The sequence below is a fragment of the Styela clava genome, chromosome 6 (assembly GCF_964204865.1).
Source record: "Styela clava chromosome 6, kaStyClav1.hap1.2, whole genome shotgun sequence".
Classification (NCBI taxonomy): domain Eukaryota; kingdom Metazoa; phylum Chordata; class Ascidiacea; order Stolidobranchia; family Styelidae; genus Styela; species Styela clava.
The window spans coordinates 19094086-19110702 of record NC_135255.1 but is presented as its reverse complement, the minus strand read 5'-3'; the positions used below and the strand labels follow the sequence as shown (position 1 = coordinate 19110702).

The following is a 16617-nucleotide window of genomic DNA, read 5'->3' as shown; positions in this document are numbered from 1 at the left end:
GGGGGGAGGTCTAAAATCTCTGATTACCAAGTTAGATCGTAACAGCTAGCAGGATACAGAAAAATGCATTTTTTTACATTTCAAAAAGAGGTGACCGACCCACAATCTGCAAAGTGCCACTGTACATTATCTTCAAAAGGCCTCGTGCCCAGTGGTGGGATTCACATTTTTTGTCAGCTGGTTTCATTACAAAAGTCATATTTTTCGGCCGGTTCTGTTATATGTTTTTTTAGTAAAGCCAACCAGTTCGCTGATCTCATTAAAATACATGAGACGGTGCTATAGAACCGGTGTGAACTGGCTGAATCCCACCACTGTTTGTGTTGTATTGTGTAGTTTTGGTGTTGAATATCTTTCTCTCTCAGGGACAACTAGCTACCTATTAGAGTTAGGTGGCGGACGTGGAACTTGGAAACTCATGTTAACATGTTACGCCAGTCTCCAACATGTTCACCGCTTGGCCATCTGCTAACAAATGTGCTAATGTAGTCGATCCTCAATAAGACAATTAATCGTAAAATTTTGGCATTGAATATCTTTCTCTCTCTAGAACAATTAACACAAAAGGTTACAACTGGTTACTTACTTTGAGTTAGGTGGCGGGTATGGGACTTGAACTTGGGAAGTCTAACATGTTATGCCAGTGTCCAACATGTTTACCACTAAGCTACTGTGGATAATACTGAATAGGACACTCGATTCATCGTCAAATTTTGACATTGCATATCTTTCTGTCTCAAGAACATTATCAGAAATTATCAAGTGGCAGCTGACCCTAGGCAGGGCTTTAGATATTGTTTGTGATTGGTATTTCCATGGTTTCATATTCAAGTATATGTTTGAGTGTCTTAGGTATTGTAGATTTGTTTCCTCTTTTAATGTAGTTACGAAACTGTATTTTCTGCAAATTGATATAAAAGCGGTTGTTATTTTGTAAGGTACGTATTGTTTTATAAGTTGGTTATCAGATTGAAATTTTTCTGAAAAAAAAAATATCCCTTATTTTGTTAAAGGGAGGAGTGGTCTTTCTCGCAAAGTTGTGTTGTGGTTACGCTTATGTCGGAGAGTTTTTTTTGAGAATATGATTATAGAAAGCGATTTTGGGTTTTGCGTACGCAATACGTTTAATATGGCTATTTTGCATTCTTGTGAAACTGTCATTAGCTGGAGGAGTGATAGCTGTTTTTGTGGCAATGTTTTGTTGTAGTTACCCTTATGTCTGATAGCGTTTTTCATTTTGAGATTTTGATTATGAATTATAGAGTCCAGCTGCACACTAACACAAATGTATTTCTGTAACCGGGTCTGAGGAAGTCTGACTCTGGTCGGACGAAACGTTACAGAAATACATTTGTGGTAGTGTGCAGCTGGACTCTTTAATTAGATAGATTAGACATGTTTATTCCAGCTACAGTATCCTTGCAGTATTCGCATACGGATCCACTAGCATAAAGGCATAGAGAAAAGATAGTGAGTTAGTCTAGTACACTGGTTCTCAACCAGTGGGCCATGGCCCACTGCTGGGCCATAGAGTCTTTTCAAGTGGGCCACAAGCCTATTAAAAATTACTATGATTATTGGAAAGTTTAGTTTCTTTTGTGTCATTATAGTCAAATTTCTATTGTAGTAGCAATGAATGATGCTGCTGCTTTTTATTCTAATCATTAAGGTGAAAGTATTTATTTTGGCAAGAATAGTCTTGTTTTTTTGTAGTTTTTCCCTTGCATGAGAAAGTCAGTGGGCCACAGAATTTTCATGCAACGAAAGTGGGCCACAAAAGAAAAAAGGTTGAGAAGCACTGCAGGCTAGCACAACTCAATTCAAAGTTGATTATGAATGTTTTGGTCTGATTACTTTACCAGAAACTTGTAATTATTGTGCCATTACTTGTTGTTACTTAGTGATTATTATTTGTTTACATGTTTGTGTGAGGGTGCTGCCTTGGTGATAGTGCATTATAGTTTGTAAAAGGCCTGGATGAAGGATCTGTACATGTGTGTCTGCCTTAAGGACAAATAAACTCTTCATTGGTGATATTATGCGACTTTTGGTTTATTGATACGTCTTTTATCTCTTTTATAGAGGATTAGTTAAATTTGATTGGAAGCGTGAGTTAGAGAGAGTAGATCACCATTGAATGGTAAGAATTTGGGCTGCCTCATTGGTTAAAGTTTAGTATAAATAGGAAAATTTTTTGCAGAAAAATAGGTTACAGACAGTATTTGATAATATTTGGCAGGTTACTGTCCAGATTGCATCTCTTGGTATCTTGTATGGGTTTGCAGATTGGAATCACATGGGGACCAATTATGTGCAAGAGGATTAGTGGGACTCCCCATTGTCAGGGGTTGGTTCTTGTAACCACAGCTCAGTTAAATATTCCTCCATCATGAAGTCCACACACATGAAACAAATAACTAGTTAACTAATCCCATACCTGAGCTGGACTAGTAACCGGACGACTGGTGGGCCTTGATTCACCATTTGATTAGGCCGCCTCGCCTTTTCTCTCCCAGAGGATAATTTTGTAACATCCTATCCGTTGTGGATTTTCATGCCTGTCTGTTATATAACAAAATCTTTATTTTCACACACAGGAAACAGTGCAAGCATGGAAAGCACACACAGATATTCTGACGCCAATTCAAGATTTTATTTCACAAACAATTCCTGTCATTGAAGCCAGACTACGACTCAGTAACATCAACTCTATCAATCAAGAAATTGCAACCAAAACTGCAATGCAAGACCAAGTGGTAAGACGATTAGAATTTTTTTTCCTAATTATTTGGAATTTGACACTTCAGAACTGTTTTTCTTGATCATAAAATAGTGGTTTTCAACCTTTCAACCCTTTTTCCGGGGGCTTTTAGCACTCATGGCCCCCCGTTTATCATTCCATAGATATTTTGATGGGTACATTCCAAATTCCACTATGTTCAAACAATTTATGCTTCACAAAGTGAAGTAACCTTATCAAGCAATGAAACTAGGAAGAAGCATGTATAATTGTTGGATATATGAACAAAAATATGGTAAAAAATCTATATGTAATGTTGGATATATGTATCACTGCCCATAATTGAAATTTATTGGAAGAATTAGAAAATACTATTTAAGAATTAGAAAATACTCGGCGACCCGCGATTGGGCCGCAGCCCACAGTATGCCGACCGCTAATTTAGGGCCAGGGGCACCCAAAACAATTTGAATGTTCGAACCGATCTAAAATTAGTTATATTTCTTCTTTCAAATTCTTGATTTCAGGTATAATTTGGAAAAAATATGTTTGAAAAGTTTTTTAAATTAGGAGTCTCCCAGTATTACAAAAAACCGAGGGCTTCAATCTATTATTTTTCATATCTCTAATTTCAGGATCATGCCCTGAAAGGGATGAAACTTGCTGAAGCGAACATTGCAGTTTTATCAAAGAAATCTAGCAAGGAAGGGGCTGAAAGTCTGAAGAAAGAACTGAATGAAATCACTGAAAAACTGGAAAAAGTATGATATTTGCTTTTCTGCTTTTGCTGCTTTATTCTAAAGTATATATCCCTTCAACTTGTTTCCACATGCCTACAATTCCCACATTCACCAGAATGCTTAGCTCTGCTTTTTTCAACTAGGGGGGGGGGGGGGGGTTCTTCCCAGGCAAGAATTATTTTACTAATATTGTTTAATTAGTTAGTATTTTTGCATTTTTGCAATACATATAATAAACCAGTGGTTCTCAAACCTTTTAAGCTGCGCTTTCTTCTTCAAATTTGTTAAGTCTTGCACCCCACCTTGAAACTAAACTAGCTAACAATAACCTACAAATAACAGATAGGAAGGCAAAAGTGTGTTTTATTCAAAAAAACACGTTGAAAATACGTGGATGGAACGTAAATATCCAAAATAAAGAAATGTAAATATCCAAAATAAAGAAATGTAAATATCCGAAATAAGGCGGGCAAGATCAAATCTAACGAATATTTTGATTTTTAATTAGCTTCACGTCCAATCAAAAAATTGTCTTCTCCCCTCCCACCTCTTGGCGCGCCCCCCATCGTTTGAACACCACTGTCAAAAACTAATTAAACTGTGCAAAAGCCAAAGTGCGAGTTGTGTGTATTACTTGATGAAGATTATTCAAAAACTGAACTAACAATGGAATTTTTATGCATATCGGCTAGTAAGGGAGAAACTAAATAGCGATCAGCGGCCGACTTATCGATTTTGCGGTTTCGATTCCTTCTCTCTGACTCAATAGCGACACTGCGTGCCCCATCACTAATTAATTAATAACTTGCTAATTATACTACATAATTCATCTAAAATCAATAGACTTCTGGTCTGAGATACGATGAATGCACATGCAAAATTTGGGCCGTATTCAACCTCGCTTTCGTGAGATATCGCGTAACATACGAAGGTGAAACAAACAAACAAACAGACAAATACCTGTCAACAGACTTATTGATCGAGATCAAAAAGTAATCAAGAATGAGAAATGTTGGAAACCACTAGAGTGCGCTATCTTTTGTCTTTCTCTGAATATATATGAGAATCCTGGAATTCATTTTTTTTATACTTGAATGATTTTTTTTTTTTTCAGGTAAAATCAGCTCTGAATGAAGGAATCGCTAAAGCGCAAGGAATAAAGAAAGAATGGATGAATTGTGAGGAAGAGATGGATGGTGTTGTTCAATGGACGCAAGAAATTGGAACAAAGGTATGGCTTGTGTTTGACTTGACTTTGGTTCTGTCATGTTAGAGGTTATTGGTTTGATTCCCATGTAATGTTGTCTCGAGGTTCTCAAACTGGATAGGAAATGAAGAGCCTCATTAGATTCCACTTGCGATGATAATATTAATTTAAAGTAAATTGACTTGTGCTTCAATCATTTAACCATTCTTTACCTGCATAGTGGATGTAAAAAATTCTCATGAAGATAGGGTTTAACCCTCCTGTGAATCCAGTTGTGCTGAAATATAATGCTAAAGGTCGTATCGATGCCTCCCAATCATGTACCAAAAGCATCTGTTTATTTTATATTTATACATATATACGTATATGGTGTGTTTATTGGTTTGACGAATGAAATGAACTCTTTCTCTCTCTTAAAATCTTATGATAAAGGACATGGGTTTGATTCCCAATACGTCTATCTCACTATGTCTCATCTGTGAGGGATCGCAGTGGCACGACATATTTAATGAAGAAATTGGAATTAATCGCGAAAACCAGATTAAAACTCGCTTCTCTGGCACTTCTCTGCGGGCCACACAATTATTTTTTGCGGGCCACAGGTTGCACATCTCTGTCCTAAATGGTTGCCCCACGTTATTGCCGTCATATCTTTTTTAACTGTTAATTCATTGTTTACACATACGATCAGGCTTTTTCATGGAAAAAATTTGAAAAAAGCAAAGCACTGCTATCTCGTTTAGATTTCTGCAATTGAGCAATCTCAAGAGAATCCAGAAATCCAATTCACACAAGCACAGGAAACTGTTGGTTCGATACTTGCCAAATCACAAGAGCTTTCTCAATTGGAAGAGAGAATAAATCAAATTGAAGGATTAGAATCACCTACTACACTGCATGCAACACTGGCAACAGTCAGAGGAAAATGGGAACAGGTATGATTGACAGCTGTGCCTTGCGCATCGTGCTAATCGTTAGGAATACGCTTGTCATCCATCGCAACTCTGGAACTCAACTTTGGAAACCACATATATAGGGCATCAATATTTCCTTTACAATGTAAACGAGAATATCGGTTGGAAACCGAAGACTTATCGATCGATAGTTAGGGGATCCCCCAAAACAGAAACTGCAGTTTCGATTCATCCGCTCTTGTAACTTGCGCACTGCGCATCGCACACACACACTTGGCGGGTCTCAAAATTCTCTCGCTTTACAAAAATCTAGATCACTATATCAATAATTGATTGATAACTCGCTAATTATACGACATAATTCGCCCAAAATCAATAGGCTTCTGGTCCGAGATAAGATGAATGCACATGCAAAAACTGGAGCAGATTCAATCTCGCTTTCGTGAGATATGGCGTGCATCTAACAGACATACAGACAAATACCTATCAACATACTTACTGATTAAAATCGATAAGTAATAACTTCAAGACTCAAAATAGTATTAAACCCATGCAGGGTTATCAGCCATGTATTTAGCACAATGCACTTGCCATCGAGCTAATTCATTCGAAAACTAGTTTATTATTGTTCTTTTCTTCTTCCAGGTTCACAACAGGGCTCAAAATCTTGTGACATCTCTTGGTGAAAATCTGAGCCATCAAGAAAAGTTTGAATCCACAGTTCAACAAGTGGAAGAGAATTTACTTGCTGCTGAACAACATTTTCAAGTTGAACTCGATCCCTGCGAAAGTTCTGAAGATGTGCAGGATAGGAAAGATGAACATTTGGTATGATTGTGAGGTTTCATATTGCCAAGGTCATTGGTTATGATAGCAAGGTCACTAGGACTCGGGTCAAGGAAAATGACCTTAAAAACTTGATTTAGCCCTGTGCATTTGGTATGATTGTGAAGTTTTGTATTGTCAAGGTCATTTGTTGTGATTTCAAGGTCACAGAGGCTCTGTAATATTAGGGGAAATGACCTTGTAGTTGAGCAGAGCAAATTGGCAAAGCCATTTGTTGCACGCAAAGTGGATCAATCAGGTTTCTAAATCATTGTTGTTGAGATGAATTTTTGGAAAGTCACTTTTCTCAATTACCAATGGACCAATTGATCTCAAATTTTCTAACCTCGAAAATAAAATAAAATTTCGACCAATATGCGAGGCCAATTTTCAATACTAAAAACGCTGAATCTAGAAAACTGATTGGAAAGCATGTTAATAAGCCAATAATAAGTGATTCCAGAAAATATGAAATTTGAGTTGAGTCGCCTTAAAGCTGTCCACAGAAAATCAGGCCAAAAAATTGGGTGCAAAATTGACTTATTAGCTGATATGGTATGTAATCCCGAATGGAAGTTCAGCCTAATTATTTCAAATTTTTCTCGGAAACTCTGATATTTCACCCAAAATTTGCTGTTTTATTTTAATCAACGGGATTACTATTTTTACTTGTCAAGCATGGCTACCACACAACTGAAGTTATTGGAAAAGAAACTTATAAGAGAGGTCCATATAAGGTTGTCCACAAAATCTGAACAGACATAGAGAACAAAGGGTACTCGTGTAGTATGTGAACCAAGATGGCGGACACAGGAACATAGTAGGTGTACCAGGTTATGGCCTAATCCTAACCTGGTACACATTCTATGTTCCGGTGTCCGCCATCTTGGTTCACATAATACAAGAGCGCTGAACAAATATATTAATTAGTTCTAAGAGCATGTCCCTAACCATTCTCCTCTCTTTCAAGAAATTCACTCACACTCTCGAACAAGTGAAACTAGGACTCACAACTCTGCAATCTGAGGCCAAATTAATCAAAGATCCCGCTAAAGCTCAATCAAAGAGACATCAATTACAACAGAGGTAGGAAATCAGAATTTGAGTGTTTTATGAGATGAGCTCATATCATATGAATAACAAACACCTTGTCAACTGGTCAATCTTGTTGAGGTCAAACAGTTAAATGGTCATTAGGTCACGGGCCGGCAACCTTTAGCGTTGAAAGAGCCATTTGGCGTCCTTTCAATCAAACTCAAACCTACTCGGAGCCGAAACATATACTCTAATGTCAGTGGCTTAAAAACTCTTCGAAAAAGCACTTATGACCCAATAATCTAGTTCAGGGTGGTCCAAACCCAGGACGCGAGCCATATGTGGCCTGTCGATTCATTATCTGCGGCCCGCGTCGCATTCGGAGAAGAATCAAAAATCGCATTTCGTCATAAAATTGACCAAAAAATTTTTTGACATATTGTTGCATCATTATTGGCACTGAATTGACTAGTGTTATGGCTTGCTGAGGCAACTAGTGAAGTTAAACGAGCGAAGTTCTTGGCACTATTGTGGCCCGCGAACAATGCCAAAGTAATTTTGTGGCCTGCAGTGCTGCCAATTTTGGACCACCCTGATCTAGTTCCTACCAAGAAGCCAAATGAAATATGTATGATGCAATAATTCAGTCTATTGCAAAATTAAAAGAACTTGAAAGAAAAAAATAGTTTGCTTTGACAGTCTTTCATCTTCAAATGCGACCCATTTCTACCTCTTGCGACTTTTGTTTGCCGATGTGTGATAAGTGAGGAGTATTTGGCTTCATGCCTCCCCTTTCATTGAATTTCCACTGTCCTTCCACAAAAAACTGCCACTTTGATTGACGTGAGCTAGAGAACAAATAGCTGCATGCGGCTCCGGAGCCGCACTTTGCCGCTCGCCTCATTTGGTTGACATTGCTAGCCCCGAACACAATCAATTTTGATTATTAGTTTAATCGTAGACAGCTATGTACATCTCACAAGAAGACACAAAGTGTATCCCAAAATAAAAAATGACATTCTTGGGGTGATTTGTGTATTAAAAACAAAAGGCAGATGGAAATATTATACCACATTTGCCTACATATGATAAACACAACTTTGTTTTTGCATATTCCTGCCGCATTTCTTAAAAAAACAAATCTTCTTTTTCCTTTTTATTGTGATGTATTTATGTTTCAGATACGCTGACATCATTAACTTTATCAAGGCTCGAACTCACAACCTTGACGAAGCGATTCAAAAGTTCCAAGATTATGAGAAGAAAGTGAATAAAGTGAAACAGTATATTGAAAGGTGGGATATGGATTTTATATTTATCGTGTCGTATCGATAAGACGACTTAATCATATGACAAACTATACCGAGTGCTGTGGTATTATATCAGATTTTATATTTATTCTGTGATAGTGGAAAGTTGATTAGCCGACTTAATCTTTTGATAAACTATGCCAGGGGTAGGGTTCTGGTATAGGATATGATTTCCATATTTATTCTGGGGGTAAGAAAACCATATCCTATCCCTGTGCATCCTATTTTCTATGATTGTAATATTCATTACAGTATCATGTCAAGAATGATTCCTTTCAACTTTCAGATAGATCCAAAAATTTTCTCCATTGGAGAAATATTCAGCCAAATCCATTCTTCTTAGCTGTCTGTTGTTTCTACTCTGATAAAACCTGTCATATGGTTCGTTAAATCAAAACTTAAAATTTCACAGATGCGATGAGATTGTGTCTGCTGATCACAGTGCATTACCTGGAGACCCCCAGAAATTACAGCACGAGTTACAAGTCGCTGATAAGCTATGCAGTGAGATTCAATTCCATAAGGTAAGACTGGTTGTTAGCTTAATAATACAAGAGACCAATTTAGCAAAATTGATCCAAAGTATACAGTTACTCATTCAACTTTCTGTCCATCTCTTAGTCCATGTTGTATTAATATTTAAAAAGTTCTCTTATGCCAGAAAGAGTAGTCAATATGCAGGGACTATGAGCTATGCAGTGAGATTCAATTCCATAAGGTACGGCTGGCAATAAATGTTAGTTTAATAATACAAGAGAGCTATGCTCAAATATATAGACACGTAGCGCCACCCAATGGCAATAATTTTGATGACGTCATAGCGAAAAAAAAAGTAATAGCCTTCTGGAGAAAAATTTTATCTTTAACCACTGAAAATTTCAAAGCAATTGGTCCAGTATTCGAAGAGAAAAGCGATTTTTTAAAAATGGAGACGGAGACAAATAACAATAGCAACAAAATTTTGAAACGATCGTTATGTCCACTTCGTGTCCAACAAGAGATCAATTTAGCAAATTGATCCAAAAGTTCATTTTATGTTAAATAAATGAATATTGCAGGAATGTCCATAACGCTAAAGTGTATAGTTACTAGCTAGACTCCTGGCCATCTCTATATCAATGGCATCAAATTCCATTCTTTTTATTCTTCAAGTCATGCAAATGGGTGTGACATACTTTTGTTATTGGTACACATGTGTAGCCTAGGTTGAGTAATGATGTTAACTATTTGGATCAAAAGAAGGCCTCTGAGCTTATCTGCTTGTCAGGAGCCTTGTTTTGAGAAGTATAAGCTATTTTGAACTAGGAAAATCAGGCAAGCTTGTAATTATTATCTACCTGTCTAGGGCCCTAGTTTCATTGTTTTCATTTTTTCAGGAATCATTACAAGAACTTCGAGAATTTATTGATGAAATTGATCAGAATGTTCCAGTTTCCACAGATAACGTCCTCACAGAGATTAATGCAATGGTATGTTGAATAATAATTCAAAAACGCAGTGACAGAGTGGTTAAAATGCTGAACTTAACTATATTAGCACCGCAGGTGTAAAGATTCCGGTCCAAATCCAATGCCCACAGCCTCATCCAGTGTGTAATAAATTTGGTAGGCCAGCGGTTCCCTAAAGGGGCGCCACGGCGCTTGTTTATGCCTTTATTGTTATGTGACTGTTACATAACAATAGAGTCAGACACTACTTGCTGCAATTTTGCGAGCTGCAGTTTATTTTCTGCTGAACCGAGTTTAGCGACCATGATTATTTTTTCTAGTATTTCAAAGGAAAAAGCATATTAACGATCAAAAATTGAGTTTCATTTATAACGCCAGCAATTTGGATTTTTGTGTAAGTGTGCCATGAGTTTTTTTCTTGATAATTTCGTGCCGCATGAACACAAAGTTTGGTAACCGCTGGGTAAGGCAATGCTGAACTGCGATGAATCATTTTTTTTCCTAATGTTTTAGGAGGTCCTTCTGAACGATCTACCTCAACAGTTTGCTGATCGGAAACGAATTGTCAGTGCAGCTCTAGCCTCGCATACACAATACAACGATACGATTGAACGGTACACAATATGGCTACTCAACTTTGAGAAGTCCTTACGATCAACCACAGATGTCTACTTAGATGATGTTCCTCTTGCAGTAAATGTTATTAAGGTAGGTTACTAGTTCAAACCGGTCAGAACCGGATTTTTCTGGTAAGAACTTGATTGCACTGGTGATGAAGACTGGATGATGATTGAAGATACAGTCGGATTTTCGGTGTGTTTGGTGAGTATATACTTCACAAGTAACTGATGAACTTTTGGGGTCATCCCTGCACAACCTTACCTTTGGTCATGCTTCGATGAAGACTGATCCTCAACATTAAAATAGGTTTGTGAGGTAAGATTAGAGATCTCCTTATAATTTGGTTTGAATGTCCTGATGCAGCCGGTTCTAACTGGTTTTCATCATATATTGAGTTAAATCCTACAAAATTGCAATTTGATTTTACATACATAACACAAAAATTAAATTGAGAATGGCAATTTTGCTGAAGGCAGACCTGAAAAAACAATGCTGATTAATTATTGATCAGTGGCATATTTTATAAATTAATACAGTTGTATTACTCGATTAGGTACCAGTATACCCAAACTAAATTCTTTGGACATCTCTTTTCAATCACTTATATGCACAGCCAAAAAGTTGAATGCGAAAACAGGAAATAATTGGTAAGTTTTCCAGAGTCCTATCAATCCTATCATATTGGTAAGTGTGGTGCCAAGTTCAAGTGCCAGTGACTCGAATTTCTACAGATCCAAATGACTTTATCTGTGGCTTGGATTGCTAAGTCAGATCTATTTGAGAGGATCAGACTGTTTTATCTTATATATTTATGCATTTATTTGGGTTTAGTTTTGTTTTGGATCCAGTTATACTGGATCCAACAAGCAGTATCATGTCATATATTGCCCACATTGGCCTTAAAATGAACTTTTTTGTTTCATTTTGGAACCAGTTTTAACTGGTATCCTGTCCTATATACGCCATTGTGTAAGATCTGTCTTAGACTGATCTCACTGACTTCGTTTTAGATCCAGTTGAAACTGGATCTAACTGGTATTCTGTGCTATAATGAGTCAGATCTGACTGAGGGTTTCCTATGTTTTTCTTTTAATTTTAGATCCAGTTTGAACCGGATCTAACTGGTTTTTCTGTCACATATGGTTTGTACTGGTATCCCAACTGTTACATTTAATTTTTTTTGCCCCTCTCATAAATACGGTTGATCTCGACTGGAAGGATCGATGCATTTTTGTTTTTTATGGATTTGATGTTTTAGGAAGCTGACCTATCATATATATAACCAAATATGTGGGCTGTATTGCAAGTAAGTAGGGCGAGAATGGTCAATACCGATGGAAACCAAAAAAGTGCAACGGGAACACAAAAAACTTTGTAAGCTTGCCCCAAAGTCCTAAAAATCATATCATTTTGGTGAGTATGGTATTTTAATTGCCAGTGCCTTTTACTCTGTGTCCTATATTTTTGCCACATATTGCCTATCTACGTCTCTTTTGTAGACAGATTCAACTTTTCTCATTTATTTTCTAGATCCTGTTTAAACTGGATCAAACTGGTTTTTCTGTCATATATGGTTTGCACTGGTATCCCAACTGTTATCATCAAATAGGAATAAAATACTGAATGTTGCCTTATACTAGATCGACCAATTTGAACCAGTTTTGTCTGGTTTGCACTGGCATATATTTAGGCTGGTCTTATAATAGACCAGCCAATTTTAAATTTTGGTCAACCAATTTTGAACCAGTTTTGTCTGGTTTGCACTGACATATATTTAGGCTGGTCTTACAATAGACCAGCCAATTTTGAGTTTGGTCGTTGCCAAAAACAGACTACAATGAACAAGCATTTACCTCATTCCTTTTTTGAAAGGGGAGACTTGTATAGTTTGCAACAGTATATATTTAGGCTGGCGAAACCAGCCGGTTTTGTCCTGATTGCATTTTGTATTCGGTCGTTTCTTTGAAAAGACCAACTAAATAGAAGCTCTATGAACTATCTTTATTCTCGTTCCATTATGGAAAGAGAAGCTTTTTATGGTTAGCACTGATATATATTTAGGCTGGTCTTACAATATAGATTTTGCCCATTTCCTCTTGTCTTTGGTTGTTCTTGGAAAGAACTAACTCGTGTGGTCTTTACATCGGTAAATATTACAACTGCTAATGTGATTGGTAAGTATGATATAACCATTAGTTGGTAAGTATGGCAATATTGGCATGAGGGAAATAGAAATGGTAAGGATGGTTATTCTGGTTGGCACGATGGTGGTGGATCTCCAATCATCAGGTATCCAGGTCTCGTATTAGGTGCATTGAGAGAAGACACTCATCGAAGGCAAGACATCTATCTCTTCAGCACAACCAAGTGATCAATCGATAGAAAAAAAACTTTAACCAGGATTATACTTCTATGTGAGTACTATTGCAGATAGGGTAAGATTTCATCTTTATCCCGTGGGGAGAGGAAAGCCAAAAAATAGCCTAATCATATGGCGAACCATGGCTTCTCGTCATCATCATTATCAATAAGTCCAATAATTTTTAATAGATTTATGGCTCACTGTCCTAGATGCTCACAGTTCTTGCTCCTGTCAATGTATGCACATTAGACGAATAACTGGTTAGCTATATCATTACTCATTGCCACACTGACAGCCAGACTCGAGCCATGCTTTACTAAATAGTTATTTCGAGATAAAACACGAGGAGGAAAGCCTAGTATCTAAATCTGACATGGGAAAACTACGTCTCGTGGGCCAAAATCCGGCCTGTTGAGTAATTCAATATGGCCCGCCTGTTGCTGCCATAAATTTATGATTTCAACTAATTTTGCATGCACTACAATTACAGAGATCAGGGTGGTCCAAATTAAGCCCCGCGCGCCACATGTGGCCCGCCGCTCCATTATCTGTGGCCCGCGCCGCATTCGGAGAGTAATCAGAATATCGTATTTTAAGTTGCTTCTCATAAAATAAATCAGAAAAATCCTTTGACATGTTGGTATATCACTAGTGTGACTGAATTGACTAGTATGATGGCTAGCTGAAGCAACTAGCGAAGTTGAAGATGTGATGGGCAGTCTAAATTATTACCTGGATTTCTATCATTTTGGTCGGGAATATATGCTAACAATTTATATAGGCATGATAGAATACTAAACATCGGATGCGGATTTCATTAGCCCATGTTGGCAATGCCTATGTGATAACTATGTGTCTACACGATAGAAGTACTTGTTTTGTATTGCACTGTTTACCTTGGTACTATTGTGGCCCGCGACCAATGCCAAAATAATTTTGTGGCCCGCAGAGCCCACAACCTTGGACCACCCTGACATAGTTGTTGTTATTAAAATCTGTATTGTACAATAGCCTGGTTAAATTAGGATCGTAGTCTGTGTAAGTTTTATTTTAGTTTGCTCCTTGTTCAAGAACCTTGCCTACCCATGATCTAAATCAGGGTGGTCCAAGCTTGTCAGCTCCGCCGGCAACAAAATTATATTTGCATTGTTTGCGGGCCATAATAGTGCAAGAAATATGTAAACAGTTCAATACAAAACAAACACTTTTATTGTGGAAACACATTTATCAGTATTTGTCATTTATCGAATTGAAACAAGCAAAAACCACCAAAAACTTACTAAAACCTGCAAAAGTCTTTCTATATCTACTTTTAGTGTTGGCTTTCAAACGGAAAAAGTGCTTCCACAAATGTAAGCGCTTCCGAACATAGAGGGTAAATACTAATATAAGCAGCATTTATGTAATTCTGTTCAGGCTGGTTGCAAAAAAACACCCAACATGAATTATATTGTTAGAACATAACATTAATAGTTGGTTATCAGGCAGAACTAGGGTTACTATATTTTTGTGACCTTAAATCGGGACGCCTCTGAAAACAATCCATCCCGGCGGTCTTCATTGACCATATTGTCATCGAGAGTTTATGCGCTGCCTGTCCAAATATCGGTCTCAGTTCGAAGATTAGAAAAGAATTTACTTTAATGTTAAGCACCCTTTTGTCGCACTGGGCTTACACATACCAAGTTGTAGCAATTATCCGCTAACAAACAAATCCACACATCCCCCTTCAATAAGTATGCTACAGCTACACAGTAACAACTGTATCGAGAACATTTCTAATTGGTAATATTCGTGTATTATGCTGACTGTCTAAACGCCAAAGTGGGACGTTTGGCTGACCGGCCGGGACAAGACGTTTAAAAGTGGGACTGTCCCGCCTAAAACATGACGTATGGTAAGCCAAGGCATAATCAACCCAGGCTAATAGAATCTGCACTCAATTTCAATTGACGAAACAACAATAAATGCGATTTTTTGATTATTCTCTGAATGCCACGCGGGCCACATATAATGAAGCCTGGGTTTGGACCACCCTGATCTAAATTCTCTGGTTTGACTTGTTTCAAACCCCTGCATCTAATAAGGCATAGGACAAGCTGGCATAGAGGATAGCTTGGTGCTGAGTTGAATATCTTTTGTGGTTGTTAACAAGAAGCATTTATTCTCTGCAACCATTTTAATTACTTGTTAATTCCAGTTGTTATTAGTTTCTTATAATTTCAGAAATTCAATATCACGACATGTTCTGAGCTGCGAGAAAAATGCTTTGAAAAAGTTTGTCTTCTCACACTTGCGATATAGGCCTACTGCAACTGAATGGAATTTTTATGAAAATGATGATGGCCATACAAAAACGTTGAACTTCTGTGGATGTCTTGCCATATGAAATGCAACTATTCAGACCCACAGATAGCATTCATTATTTCAGTAATATATGAAGTGGCCCCAAAGCTTTAAAATTTCAACCATATTCGTTGGGCAATTCCGCTGCATTTTAAATACTTTTATACCCTCAGGGAATACAAAAACCGGCTTTCAAACAGTGCAAAGATGATTTTTACATTTTTATTGTATTTTCTCTGGCCCAGAAATGTCCGATGTGCCATTTACTAATTCAGATATACTAGTTTGTCACTTATCTACTTTGAAACTGAATTTTAGAATCTACCAGTAATATTACGTATCTTTTTCCAACCTAGGATGTCATAAAACCGGTACATGTGTGCCTTTTTAGAGAGTATTTTCAACAAGCCTGGCGCATATATTGGTATTCTCAACTTTATCTGTTCGCTGGTAATTCAGATTCGTATATTTATTTTCGTCGTGCAAAAAACATTGTACGTTTGAACAAGAAATAAAAACTGGATAAATTTATTGAAAAAAAAGTACAATATCTAGACTGCAATGAAGGACTGGTCGCGAACGACTATCAAAGTCATCGGGTCAGCGACACCATTTTTGTTGGGTTTAGCTGCAGATGACGTCAAGAATACGGAATTAGTTTATCATAAATAAATAAACACAATTTAAGAACTGATAGAGAAAACGGGAGATTTTGTGGAGAAATTACCGACAAAATATGTCGGTTTTGGGCGAAGTGATTCAACTGCCTGTCATACATGGCTTGCTTTATTACGAGTCCTGTTTTGTTAGTGCGTTATCATTTCATAAACTTGGATTACGGCACATGGAAATAGCATAAAAAAGCAGCGGCATACACTCTCAATCTACCTTGCAAAGCATATTCTGCCTAGGGGTTAGACTTTTATGTGGTGTTGTAGCGAGTACATATGGATTGTTAATGTGTAATAAATTGTGTAGAATGTCGAGCAGTATGGTATCTACGTTAAATTTCGCCCATGGCAAAGTTTAAAAATGCGCCATCTCGATCGTTGACTGAAAATTTTTAACT

General features: G+C 37.3%; 1 protein-coding gene across 4 annotated transcripts in view; it reads left to right on the top strand.

The window, feature by feature from the left end:
• Positions 1–16389, top strand: part of LOC120332048 (nesprin-1-like) — a 72111-nt gene extending 55722 nt beyond the window's left edge. Inside the window, exons 31-41 of one of the 4 annotated variants that reach the window (XR_013476641.1) lie at positions 2598–2756; positions 3376–3501; positions 4595–4711; positions 5431–5622; positions 6247–6429; positions 7397–7512; positions 8643–8756; positions 9184–9295; positions 10148–10240; positions 10733–13254; positions 15429–16389. Coding sequence is in view for 1 of the 4 variants with exons in the window: in XM_078113561.1 (XP_077969687.1) it covers positions 2598–2756; positions 3376–3501; positions 4595–4711; positions 5431–5622; positions 6247–6429; positions 7397–7512; positions 8643–8756; positions 9184–9295; positions 10148–10240; positions 10733–10939 (1419 nt within the window). In the remaining 3 variants the exon portion in view is untranslated. Of the gene's footprint in view, positions 1–2597; positions 2757–3375; positions 3502–4594; positions 4712–5430; positions 5623–6246; positions 6430–7396; positions 7513–8642; positions 8757–9183; positions 9296–10147; positions 10241–10732; positions 15357–15428 lie in introns of those variants that run through there. The other 3 variants (XR_013476643.1, XR_013476642.1, XM_078113561.1) reach the window with 3 other exon arrangements.
• The last annotated feature ends 228 nt before the right edge of the window (positions 16390–16617 follow it).